Source organism: Tamandua tetradactyla, chromosome 21 (genome assembly GCF_023851605.1).
Source record: "Tamandua tetradactyla isolate mTamTet1 chromosome 21, mTamTet1.pri, whole genome shotgun sequence".
In the NCBI taxonomy this organism is placed as follows: domain Eukaryota; kingdom Metazoa; phylum Chordata; class Mammalia; order Pilosa; family Myrmecophagidae; genus Tamandua; species Tamandua tetradactyla.
The window spans coordinates 22,572,865-22,587,157 of NC_135347.1; the positions used below are offsets into that span (position 1 = coordinate 22,572,865).

General features: G+C 39.0%; 1 protein-coding gene across 1 annotated transcript in view; it reads left to right on the forward strand.

Annotated features, from left to right (window-relative positions):
- The window catches only part of FBXL17 (F-box and leucine rich repeat protein 17), a 574,971-nt gene that overhangs the window by 549,920 nt on the left and 10,758 nt on the right, over positions 1 to 14,293 (forward strand). The window contains exon 8 of the mRNA XM_077139013.1: positions 3,359 to 3,501. Coding sequence (XP_076995128.1) covers positions 3,359 to 3,501 — 143 coding nt within the window. The remainder of the gene's footprint in view (positions 1 to 3,358; positions 3,502 to 14,293) is intronic.

Sequence of the window (14,293 nt, forward strand, 5' to 3'; positions counted from 1 at the left end):
TATTCCATGCCCCCTTCTTCCCACCCCTTTCTCACCCACCCCCTAGAGATAAACAGTCTGGACTTTCTGGCTTATTCTTCCTGTATTCCTTTTGCACAAGTGCGCAGATACATGTGTATTTTCTTATATTCCCTTCTGTCTTACATGAAAAGTGGTATATACTGTTTTGCACTTTGCTTTTTTCACTAATGTGAAGACAGATCATAGTGATCTACACCATTCTTTTCTTACAGCTGCGTACTATTCCATTGTGGGGATGTAGTATCGGTTATTCAACTACTCACATCATTTGTTTTCATTATTTTACACCTACAGACAGTATTCCAATCAATAAACATATATCTTTAGAGTAGATTCCTAGAAGTGGATTTTCTTCGTCTAAAGTTAGGTATCTATCTGTTTTTCTTTAGCATTACCAAATTTCCCTGAAGAAGGGTTGTGTCAATATGCATTCCCACCAGCAATGTGTGAGAGTGCTTACTTCTCCACAGCCTCACCCACAGAATGTGTTGTCATGCTTTTAAATTTTTGTCATTTTAAATTTTTGTCAGCCTGATAGATGAGAAATGCATAATTTTTTCCTTTTCATGGCTCAATAAATAGCACTGTAATGTGTCAACAGCGCCTAATGAAGGTAGCAATCACACATTGCACTTACAGCCCTATCAGCCCAGGTGCAGTCTACCAAATTCGTGACCTCTAATAAAGAGTAGGAAGTTCAGGACATATGACTAAGTACTTATACAATGCTTGCATTTGCCCAGAGTGCTTTATTTTTCAAAACTCTTTCAAACCTCTTTATTTTGTATCTACTGCAACACTGCAGGATGATTTGGGGAGATAGCAAATAAATCATTGTATTATGTAGTCCAAAGTCCTTTATATGTATAATCTCGTTTGAACCTCAGACCAGCCCTCTGAAGTAGGTTGGATATTTTTGTCAACATCCGCACTGGCTGGGTGTGGAAGTTCAGAAAAGTTAAATGTCATCCCAAGGTCAGGCATCTACTACGTAGTGAAGCTAGAACTGGTCTTGAGACTATACCTCACTACACGTTGCACAACTAGTTTGTGACTTATAATGAGAAAAATTTCAAGAGCAGGGTATATTCAGAGAGAGGGAAAATACTCGGTATATATTTTGGAATTAAAGGATTCTTTAAATTCTTTCTAGAATTAAAGGATTCTAAAAAGTAGTCTCCTGCTTTTATGGTCACAACTTCATGATGTCAGGTACTCTGTTTGTTGTAACTCCTGTGCCTATCCCAGTGCCATAAATCATTGAAAAAAAAACATTTCTGGAATGAATGAATTTTGCCACTCCCTTGTTCTTATTTTTACTTCAACAACAGAATAACCTCCAGTGCTCCTACCCCTTGACACCTCTTACCACAGGGTATTTCCTTAGCCTGACATACTTGCCCTCACCTCTTTGTTTTCTGGAGAATCCTTACTCATCCCTAAAGACGTAGGTCAGCTCTTCTGAGAGGCCTCTCGAAATTTTTTTCATGTGCTTATAAAATCTTCTTTGAAAACTTATTTGTTTTACCATTTTCTGAATAGTGCAGGAATTTCATGTTCTAGCCTTGTGCTTCACAGACAACAACTATACACAATCTACTGACCTTGGGCTGTCTTGCAACTTGCAGTTTGTCATCTTTTGAAATCATAGTTTGAGCACTTTGTATTGAAAGGAATTTCTTCTATGTACCTCATACTTTATTTATCATAAGAAATCTTCAGGATATCACACCCAGTGAAGGTTACACAATATCAGAAAGACCAAATAATTTTCTTAGGTTAGGGACACCAGTGGATTTAACCTGTGATATTGCTCCCACTGTGCAAAAAAACATTATTAACACCATTTCAGCAAACCTTTAATAGTACAGATTTTTCTCCCCCCTTGGAAACTTTAAATGCCAAAAGAGCATGTGCAAAGATGAGAGGTCATCAAACTGGTGGCATGAAGAACATTAAAAAATGAAAAAAGAAAAGAAAACATAAAACCTTCCTCTATATTTTCTCTGGAAAAAAACTGGGCTCATACTTACTGTTTTTATCAATATTAAATTATATTTGGCAACGTAAGAGTGCTTTGATACTCAAGTGCATGGGCTTACATTTTCTAGTGGGGGCTGGGGGGAACCCAAACACATAAATGACTGAGGTAGATTAGCAAAGAGTTTTGCCAAGTGTTCTTTTCTGTAAGCTGTAAGAGTTAACATGTATTTACATGAGTAATTCTCTCTGCTCCTTTCAACCTATTCAGCTCTGGCATATTTTGAAACTTTCATCTGCCTTTAATGTCACAGAAATCAACTCATGCTATCTTAGAATTAGGCAATAATTGGCAAGCAATTTCTCCTTCCTTTTTATTGTTTGTGGCATGGGTTTCAGAGTTTTCGTTCATAGACCAATACACCACAAGCTTATTCTGGCTGGAGGTTTGAAATCTGTTTTTCTGCTTAATAAATGTAGAGGTTTGCATGTCTGTCAAATGAGAAGTCTGCAGAAAAGAGACATTCATCACTTGGTTGCTTTGACAGGAGGATGGGTTATGGGACTTTGCAGGGATGAGAAGTATACATCTCAGATTACGGGATGAGTGTCTGCACTTTAGTAGTAGTGGTACAGTGCTAAAAGCCAGGGACACTAGAGGTGCTGTCATAGTTTTCAGGTGACAGGCTTCATTTTATATGTTAATAGAAGGAAGAATTCTGATATGGTGAGGAAATTCACCGTAACAAATGCATTTCCTTTACTGCACTCTAGCATGGTACCAATTAAATTCAACTGTGTATATAATGTACTCTTAATTCCTAACAGTCCTAAGAAGGACTAATGTGAAAAATATTATTTACTCTTACATTTTACAGGTCATGAACAGATGGAAAAAATTGTGTCAATCAGTAAAGAAATTCACATGCAGTATAACATACCTCAAAATGGTGTTTACCTGTTTTTTTCTAAAAGGAAAATTGTTAAAGTTATCTTAAGTAAATTTTAATTACCACTTGGGGTTTCTTGTAATGTTATATGTGTATGTCATTTTAATTTATTTCTTCCACAGATATGAATGTTTGAAAGCATGGTAACCTTGTAATGAGTAAAACTGATAAAAGGTTTTGTTCCAATGAAAGGAAAATTATAGAATGATTATTCACTTTGCAAAAGGGTTTGTCATAGGGCAAGCTTTCCTAAAGCATTTCAAATTTAATTTAGTTTACAAAAATTCATTTACACACAGCATTTCAGGAACAAATTTAGTGAGGAAATGAGAAAAATCATCATAATCAAAAAGAGAGCCTCTGCACTCCTAATATTTTGCTTGCTTTGTCTCTGACTCTCTTTGCAGCACTGATAGCCATTGGACGATACAGCCTGACCATAGAGACTGTGGATGTGGGATGGTGTAAAGAAATTACAGATCATGGAGCCACCCTGATTGCGCAGAGCAGCAAGTCTCTGAGATATCTGGGGCTGATGAGATGTGATAAAGTAAGAATTGCCTATTAAGTTGTTTGTTTTCTGTATATCCCTAGAGTTAATTACTTGATATCTTATTCTCCCTTTCTCTCCCTCTGCTTCTCTCTCTCCCCACCACCTGTGTGTATGTGTGTTACGTGTATGTGTATATAAATATCTACTCCCCCTAAAAATATATATTACAGCTATGCATTTTTAAGATGCTGGTTTTCTAAACTACTCTGAAATTCTTTTTGTAATTCTCTGTTTAATAATGAATTTTGTGCTTATTCAAAAAGAAGAAGCAGTCATATACACAGTCAACTTATATTTTGATCTCTTATCGATAAGTTCATGGACCAAAATAAAACGAGGTAGCATAGCGAACTGTAATTTGCAGGGTGTAACAATAAAATTCTGTTCTGGGTTCCAGGTTTCCTGCAAGAGTAAGGTGGAAAGAGCAGTTCCAAATTGTTTTGTCCACACGTGTACAATTTCAGTGTACATCTGGCCAGCAATTTTGGCCATTTGGGGGCAACAAAGGGCCAATGGGAGGATATTATGTGGGAGCTTGCCTCTTTCCATCCTTAAGATGCCACTCAACATTTAATGAGAAATGGTCCCAGAGACCAGGCAAAGGCCTGTGAGACTGGCCAGAGACATGAGCATGAATTTGGAAAATGGTACTGCACTTTACATAGGGACTTTTGAAGACTGAGAGGAAAGGTAATAAAAATCTATATTAAACACCAGACACTATGCAGGTGCTTCCCCCTTGTTACTTCCACTTTTTTTTTCTCAAGAGCCTCGTAAATATTTATTAGCATTATAAAGGGGAGATAATAGAGGTCCAGAAAGACCATGCACTGTGACCATAGGCTACTTGGTCAAGATTTCACCCCAGTCTTCAGAGTCCATGTCCAGTACTCTTGACACAACCCCAGAGGTGCCCTTTAGGCATGGTTCCTGCTTCACCTTGGATACCTGCTCAGAAAGTGCTGGCATCTTATCCTACTTTAAACATGTGTGATACTTTTGCAAATGATGATTAGGGATACTTTTAGCTAAGGAAAATGAAACTAAATGTACATACCTCTCAGAGGGCATGTGTTTCCTTAATCCAGCAAATTTGAGGGGACCATATCCATTATACACCTTGTCATTTTCATTAATTGACATAGTTCTTCTCTCAAAATACTGTAAAATACCAACTTATGCTAACCCTTTGCAGTTAATTATGTTTAGAGAGATTTTATTCTATATTCTTAGCCGATCTTAGAAGGTAGTTTTGTAACTAAGCCATAGCACAGAGACCTTGGGGTTCTAAGTCTCGGTCAAATCTCACTGCTAACTAACCTAACACTGTTTTTATTAACCCAGTCACTTTAAACTGGCTTCTTTTAAAACAAAGTTAAAGGGTCCATAGTAGACAGAGTGCTCTGTAAACACTAAATAATGACAGCAGAGCTTCTTAATTTCCACCAGTAGCAACTGGTGCCTGAGTACTGTCTAACCAAAGATACCAAAGTGGATGCATTTCAAACATCTTTGTTTCAACCATCATTCTCAGAAGTCACCCTATTTCTAGTCTGTATCTTTAGATTTATTAAAATCAGCTCCATCTTCAGAAATAAATTGTAGAAGCTAAATGCTAAGTTAGTACAGGAGATTGTCCCAGCCATTTTTTTGCTAACCAGCATTTAGCTGATCGATAGTAAGTTAAGGAATAGGTCCTTTTCTACCCAAATTAAAGTCTAAAAGGAGATAGGGGAGCTGTTCTATTAGTGGTATCCCTGAGCATTTTAGCCTTTTCCTCAGTCAGGCTGCACATCATCTTCCAACCAGATTGCTCTCCTGGAAGCCCATTGGCTTGAGCACAGGGCATTTGACCTTGGCCTGCCGCAGTGCAGCAGAGGCATCGCCTGCGAGGGTGCTGGGCCCAGTCTTGCCCTCTGGGGTCCTCAGTTTCACGGCAGCTCTGGGCCAAACAGGAGAAGTTCTGCGAGTACAAGAGAAGCTTCCTAACTACACATCAAGTGCAAGTAATGTAAATAAAGCCCTGCTTGGTGATCTGAGTAGGATGGAAACTTAGTTAAGTAGCTATTCAACCTTCAAATTTTGTATTGTTATTTATCTCCACATTTTAAATTGTCATCAGGATTCACAGAAGAATCTGAGTAGCCAAGAAAAGAGATCAGTGGTTGGGGGCATGGACTCAGGAGCCACAGTTGAAGTTTGAATCTGGGCTCAGCACTTACTAGTTGTGTGATCTTGGGAGGTAAAGCTCTCAGAGCCTCTGTTTCCTCATTGGTAAAATGGGGTTGATATTGGTAGCTCTCTCGTAGAATTGTTATGTTAACATATGTCAACATCATTAACCTGTGTTGTGATATTTGAAGATTCAAATGAGAATAAAAATTCGTTGCACTAGCCCATTTTGACAAGAAATTAAAAAGAAAGAAGAGATAAACTCAGATGAGAGATGTTGTCCTAGTATTTTTTCTCACCTAAATTTAAAATTGATTACTGTTTTCTATATAAAGGTATCAATAATCACATTTTCTTCACACTTTACAAAGGAAAACTAATGCCTCTGAGAGACATTCTGTATTTGGAATCAATCTTACTAACTATCTGACTCAGTTACAGTGATGAAAAAAGATTTTCGGTGAGAAAAGATGGTGAGTTGAAGATAAGACAGTAAGAATAAGTAGGGAAACAAAAACGATTAATAAGTAAAATAAGGGAGAGAAATAAGAGTAGAAACAGGGAACGGGACATGTATGCTAGGGCAGGCAGTAGGACCCCGTTATCTGTCTCAACCTTGTGATCATCTCTGCCAACAAAGAACTAAAAAACAATATTAACTTGGTCCTGTCCCTCTTCTTCTTATATTTACCCAAATCTGCTAACTTCCAATAAAACTTAGTTTGAGTTTTCTTCCCCTTTGCTGCACACCAACTGGAGCCAAAGGAGACGGCAAGAGGCCTCCGTGATCTCTGCAGCATCCCTGACGGGAGTGTTGCTGCTGGGGTCTCGCTGTCCCAGGTCTTCTGTGCCGGGATCCTGTGGTTCTGAGAAATACCATGAAAGCTCATTGTTGTTTTGCTTTGTTTTTTCATGTTCAGTCATTTTAATTTGAGGGCCACCTACATTTCCTTTGGAGGCTATACTTTACCGAACTCCTTTTTTCCCTCATTTTAGCTTTTGAAGAAATGCACATATAACAAAAGGAATTTTATTTGTTGTAGGAAAAATATTTTCTTCTCTTTCTCTCTCTGTCTCCCATTTTAGGTAAACAGAGAACAGACAGAAAGGATAAGACACATAAAGCTTTGCAGGTGAAAGCAACATGTCCTTGCATTATCAGTCAATATGGAAACTAAACCGCAGTAAATTTCTGTGGCTGCAACACCAGTGACTCCTAGGAAATCGTCCGCCAGCCGTTCAACAAATGCAGCATTCCCCATGCAGTTGTAAAAGTTAGGAAGTGCATTAAGAAGCCTCCTTTTGAGCAGCTTTTCCGATTGCTGGGTAGATGAGCATGTTAGAGGCATTACTTTGGGTTTGAAGCTGACGCCACTTAATCCCCTAAACTTTAGTGCATTGTAAGAACCAAGAGAAGAAAACACTGTGTGAGATGGCTTTGATGAATTGGGGTGAGCTTATATTCTTAAAGACTGTTCAAAGGCTTACTTGACCTTGGGAATTAGAGTTGACCTAAAATCACCTATCAAGTTAACACACATTTATTTGGTGATTTAGCTAAAACTACTTGTACAATCAATGGAGCTCACTAATAAGAGCAGTATGTTTACTCCAGTTTTCACAATTATAAACAGTCAGTGACTTTGATCATATAAATTGTTTTCACAACTTCTGTCAATTCTAAATTCTATATAGATCCGTTTCTTCTAATAATATATTTCCTTCATTTCTTACAAGGCAGTTTGGATGGAGAACAAAACTGAAGGGCACAAAAAGAATTCATGGGAAAGCTGTAGGGCAAATAGAAATGCAGTGTTCAAGGTTAATGAAAAATATTTGGGGTAACAAGGTTGATGAGAAAGGAGGGAGCACAGTGGTCCAGCGTTGGCTGAGAAACCAGACCTCGCCAGAGGCAGCCTGGCTGGTTTGGAAAACTGTGGTGATAAAATGTCGTGGTGGAAACCTCTGCAGTGTGTGTTAATACAGAAGTTTGGAGACAGAGGGCCTGAATTATGAGCAGCGAATAACATCATAAACGTGGCAATTCTCAAATGCCAAACCTTTGTGAAAAGCAGTTGGATGGAGAAATGCTGGAGCTTTTAAAAGCTCCCTTTCACTTTCTCTCTTTTTTTTTTTTTTTAACTTCATGCAGAACTAATTTTACACACTGTTCATTTGATTTGAAAATGCCAGCGTCTGGGGTATCATTAAAGAGCGTTATTGAAGGAACCACTTTTGGCAAAGCATTTTGCTTAAAGTGCTTGGTTCTTATGTCCCTACAGATGTTTTGATAGTAAATAGAAATGCGTACCTCAATTTACCTAAATCCATTTCTCCTGCCTTTGCCCTGAGCAGGGAGCTGCCCTTCTCCTGGGAGGTTTCTTCTCCCCAGCCAGCAGAGGCGCCTGGACAGCCGTGGGGGCTGCATTACTTAAAGAATAGACATAAATAGATTTTGAAAGGTCCACCCCAGTGTCCTATGACCAAAGCCTCTTGGAATTTCTTTGATTTCCAGTTGACATAAATTAGAATTACACAGGCGTGAAGAGTCCCCCCGGAAAAGATCAGAGAGGCTGCTGGGGGAGGAGAGCTGCCTCTGTGCCACCCTATTGATTATCTAGCTGCCTTCAGGCCAGAGTCCACTGTGGGGCTGACTGCTATTGAGCCACACCATGAAAATAATCGAATTAATTCATTTCTCATCAAACAACCACTGCCAAGACCTTTCTCCTCACCTGCCCGAATTCCTGAAGTTCTTAGTAGAGGAGTGAAATATTTGTTTTCTTTTAATAAATGTTTCATTCTTCAGACCATAAGAAATACTGGTTTTCACACAGAGCTCCTCATTTAAATGGCAGAAGGGTTTGATTTAATCAAATCAATGAGAAGCCAATACAGAAAATAAGTAATAGAAACCAGTCAACTTTTTAAAGCCAGGAATCTGCTTTACAACCTTAACAAAATATCAAGAGCCAAGTTTTGTGTGCTCAATTTAATGCAAAAATATGCAGGAAAAAAATGACCACTGCATTTTTCAGGAAGTAATTATGGAAAGAAAAAGCCTCAACAATCTAAATATTTCTGTGGAGAAAATGGAGTTTTTATCAGCTTGTTTAGGCATCATGAGACCAGGAAAGCCCTATGGGGGAAATGATATAGGACTCTGTAACTAATATACAGAACTAACTGGAAAAATCAGCTTAAGGGAAAAAATCATTTGCGGGGTACTGTGTCCAGGACTGTTTTGGTAGCGTTCAGCCATGAAACAAAGTGTGTACCTGCAGGGATTCCCCCTTCCCCGCAAGGGATACACAGCTGTTTGCAGATTGCAGATAGCTGAAGATTAAGATTTAAAATGTATGCCATGTCAAAGAAAATAAAGTAAGAAACAAAGCAAATATTCTGTCCTTATAAGGCAGGAATGGTAACTGCCCTCTGTCGTGGGCAGCAGCACCGTTCCCTGAGCAGCCTGCAATGTCATGTGCTACAAGAGAAACTGGTGATGAAAAGTGATGAGAGACAGCATCTGGGTTTTGAAAATGTGAACCTAGTGCTTCACTGGAAGAAATCAGCATCTTGTTCCTTTTGATAAAATGGTTTCTCCAGGTGATTTTCACGTAGGAGTACTTTAAAACACATTTTAATAATCTTCTCCGTTATTCCTGGTAATTGAAACAGGGAAAAACATCTCAATTGAAATTCAGAGATAGCCTCTCAACCCCGTCTTGTCTTCTTCCAACCCTATTCACCAGAACTGCTAAGAAGTGGTAAAAGAAAGGCCTTTCCAGCACTTAAACATTAAACCAAGAACCACTGGCATGAAGCTTTGTGGCAGAGGTTTTAATGGTACACACTCATGCCAAAGGGCTTGGTTTTCAAATTCTAGCTCCGTCGCTTTACTGTCTTACTCTCTGTGGGATCTTGGACAACTTAACCCCTAAAAACCTCAATTTCACCATCAGAAAAAGAGAGATAATCATAGTACTTACCCCACAGTATTGTTCAATGAGATATTACAATAAATTCCTTAGCCCAAAGCTGGCACACTGTAAGCACTCGATAAATGTTAGCTGCTATCATCATCATCTATTGATGAATACATACCTGCTCTGCCCAATGGGTTCACGATATTCTAGCCATGAATACAAACTCACTTGCTAAGATCTTAAAAAAAAAAAGAAAGAAAAACTAGCTTCCTGAGAATCCAACAGTAATTGTAGAAAACAATAGAATCTACTTTTAAAAATAGCTACTCTTTAAATGCAAACAAAAACTCCTAGAAGAAGAAGAAATCTTAGAGATCAGAAGATCTCAGTCCTTCCTTCTGAACAGAAGAGTGGTGACTTGCCAAGTCAAATAGCCAGTTAGTGTCCAGGCTAGGACTTGTTTGGTTTATTTCTTCAGGAAAATCTACATCTGTGCAGAACCTTTTAAGGGAAAGTGGTACAAGTAGTCGCTTGTGGGTTGCCTGCCTGTGTTAGGAATTGATGTATAGTTTAATTGTTTTCTTTTTGAACAAAATAAAACAAAGGGAAGAAGAGGTCCCTGCTGCGTCCCAAATGCCGTAGGGTGAGTAGAGTGGTATGTTGGAGTTTGCCTAAAGGCACCCTGGAGTGTCATTAAATAATTCAGTAAATTATCTCCTTGGAGCTTTGATTGGGCTTAAGTAATTATACAAAAGAATTAGGTTGCAGAATCATATTATTTTTCTAATTCTGAAATAGCAATGGTAGCAGCAATTCCTTAATGGAGTTCAGATTAGATCCCAGGACTTCTAAGACCATGACTTCACAAATAGAAACAAAGATGGCCTGCAGAGGCCCAGTAGACTGATAGACTCCTGCATGTTGGAAAGGAAATGACTCAGCCTGCATGGAAGGCCTTGGCTACTGAGCAGCAGGTATTCGGGAGCTGCTTATATTATACCTGGAGAAAATTTTGTTCTTGTTTGGCAGGTAGTTTTTTACAAAAGACCCAACCTTCCTGCCTCCTCCAAATTTTTATCATATATTCAAGAAATATTTATTGGGTGGTGGTCTAGTTTGCTAGCTGCCAGAATGCAATATATCAGAAACAATGGCTTTTAAAAAGGGGAATTTAATACATTGCTAGTTTGCAGTTCTAAGGCCAAGAAAATGCCCCAATTAAAGCAATCTATAGAAATGTCCAATCTCAGGTATTCATGGAAGGATACATTGGTTCAAGAAGGCCAATGAAGTTCAGGGTCTCTCTCTCAGGTGAGAAGACACATAGTGAACACAGTCAGGGCTTCTCTCTCAGGTGGAAGGGCACATGGCGAACATGGCATCATCTGCTAGCTTTCTCTCCTGGCTTCCTTTCACGACACTCCCTTGGAGGCATTTTCTTTCTTCATCTCCAAAGCGCTGGCTGATGGACTCTGCTTCTCGTAGCTATGTCATTCTTCTCTGCTCTCTGTGAATCTCTCATTCTCCAAAATGTTTCCTCTTTTATAGGACTTCAGAAACTAATTAAGACCCACCCAAATGGGTGGAGACATGTCGTTACCTAATCCAGTTTAACAACCACTCTTGATTAAATCATATCTCCAGGGAGATGATCTGATTGCAGTTTCAAACATACAGTGTTGAGTAGGGATTAGAAGAAACAGCTGCCTTTATAAAATGGGATTAGGATTAAAATATAGCTTTTCTAGGGTACATACATCATTTCAAACCAGCATAGGTGGCTTACTGTGTTTCAATCACTGTGTAAGGTGATGGGTCAGGAAAGAGAGTGAGCAAGATGTAGTTCTAACCCACATGGAGCCAGTAGTCTCCTGGGGGAGATCAGCATGAGAATGGGCAACTATAAACTGTAAGATTGCAAATCCATTTTTTAAAAAATGGCATTGAAAGTTATGTTTCTTCTGACAAAGAAACCTTACTTGATCCCATGTCAGCCTTCAGCTATGGTCCTTTTCTTTCCCCTACCACTCTACAGTTAAATTTCTGAGAAGGATTATCTATGCACATTTGTCCCTATTTCTCACCAGCCAGTCACTCTTCCACCCATTAAGTTCCATGTCTATCCTCACTGTGCTACTGATTCTGCTCTTTTCAAGGTCAGCAGTGACCTTCATGTCACCAAATCCACTGGTCACTTCTCTGCCCCCAATTAGTCCCATCTCTCAGCAGCCACATGTTTAGCCATTCACTCCCTCCTTTGTGAAAATGCTTCTCTCTTGTCTTCTGTCAACACACTCCTGGCTTTTCTACTATCTTTCTCTCTCCTCTACTGCCTCTCTGTGCCTCTGTTCCCTCACCTGTAAAATGCATGTAATAATAGCATCTATCTCATAAGTTATTGAGAGGATTAAGTGAGTTAATATATGGAAAGCTCCTCATGTGAAGTGATAAATATTAGCTCTTACTTGTTGTTATGATTGATTCTTATCTATCTCATCCTCCTCCCACCCCCTTTCCTTATTAGATGGTAAGATCTATGGATTTTTCCTACTATATTATATTGCCAATGCCTCCCACAGTGGCTGGTACATAATAGTTGCTAAATAAATATGTATTGGCTGCTGATTGGCTGGATGGGGGAGGCTGCATTGGATTGTGTATCAACCTTTAGTTTCTCATCTACATTTTGTATATCTCTAAGGCCACCAAGCCTCTGGGAACAATGGAGTGGCCAAGAGAGAGTACCTAGGTCCTTGTACCTAACTTCAACCACAGCGACCCTGTTTTTGTTGCCTTGTTTATTTGAATTCTACATAGTTTGAGTTTGAAAAAATGCTGTACAGCTAAAAACAAGTTTGAAAACCTTTAAATCTTAAAGCCTCTTAGTAACTTGATAGATTGTAAAAGGTATCTAGACAAATGAAAATAAATAAATAAGTAACAAAATAACAATGATACCACCTTGGATTTAAAACTGAGTGTCCTGGGGCTGGGGAACTTTGAGAACAGCTAAAAGCCTCTGACACTGAGGACTGGCACAAGCAGAGGTCAAGCATCTGAGGTGGGGTTGGACTCAGCATCCTGCAGAGGGCAGCCCTGAAATGCTGCGATTTACATAAATCTCACTTCTGAAAACCAAAAATATCATTTATTTCAGGGTTTTTAAATCTACAGATTTATAGATCACTTTTATGCAGAATAAATTGTTGCTGCCAATAAATTTGTTTTCGGGAACAGGTCAAATTCATAAATTCTGCCTGATGGAAACTGCAATTTTAGAAAGATATTTCTTCATCAGGTGCCCACTTGGTGATTACCACTGCCCTAGGCTTTCTTTATGTAAGAAAATAAAAGCTGAAATCAAGAAAGTCATTAAGCACAAAAGGAAACTCTTTTTTTTAGTTCAGAGAGTTTTCCCCCTCGATTATGTTTTTCAGCTTAACTTTGTGAGTTTAATTTAGAAACACCCAGATGTGTTCCATAAATACATTGTACTTACTGCTCACTTAGTGACTATGTTAATTAAACTTATTAGTGCCCACTTTTTCCCCAATAGTAGATCTTTTGCTGAGCCGTTTAGAGAATCACGTCTCCCCAAATGGATATCTTCAACCTTGTGTCCCACATCTATGTTTCCGTTTTCATCTGCACCACACATACAAATGTGGGCATTGAGACATGGGTCGTTCCCTGGCCAGCAGCTTGTGACTTCAGTATGGCCTACTCCAGGCTATGTACCTTACGCTTACACTTGGCTTGAAACATCCTGATCAGTAGAGGGCTGCTTGGTGAAACAGGGAATGAAAATGTCACTAATTTTTCTCTCTGACAGTCTGGTTGTTGGACTTCCTGTCATACTAATCTCTAATTAGAGGCTGCAGGTTGGCGGGCCCTGATTCTCACTTAACACGGCAGGCGTTTCTGTGCTTCCCATCCTCCCAGGCTCTTTGCTGCTTTCTCACTGTGCTAATTCAAATGAATAGAAGCAATGCTAGTGTTAACAGGCAACCCACATTTCATGAAAAAGAGACAGCATGAAGCCAGGCCTGTTGTGAAACTGACAGAGCATAGCACTTCCAATCATTGCAGATTCTGAAATGGAATGACTGCATTTGACAAAGTTGACTGAATTTATGAGCTTGCCTCTGTCAGGTTCATTGCATTCTCAGTATCTGTCTCTTTCTATGCTTTGGGATTTTTAGATGAGTTTTTGCCACCCAACAGTAATATTTCTTACCTCTTATATAAAAAAGTACATCTTTATAAGGCCCCAGGTCATTGGTATGAGGCTTATGTCTGACGTGTAGTGCATTGTGGGACTTCTGTAATCAGCTGACTCCCATATTTGATAGGTGGCTTTTAAGCTTCAATGAGATAAACAGTTTTTCTTTTTAAAATTGTATTAAATGCGGAATCATGTGTGCCCTCTGTTCCCACATCATGGCTAGCCCCTTAAGGAAACAAGCAGTAAGTCTTTTGTTTGGGTTCAGGGGACTCTTCCCTTCCCTTTAGTTTTTGTGAAGGTCAGGGAGTGGCCTCTTTTGAATATGACCAAGTTGAGAACTGCAACCTGAGGATGAAGAAAAGAAAACAAATTTATTTTACCACATTCAAGGAACATCTATTTTTCTTCAGCCAGTGATGGATGATTCAGGAAAAGATGGGCTAATAAGCTATAGAAGCATCAGTTT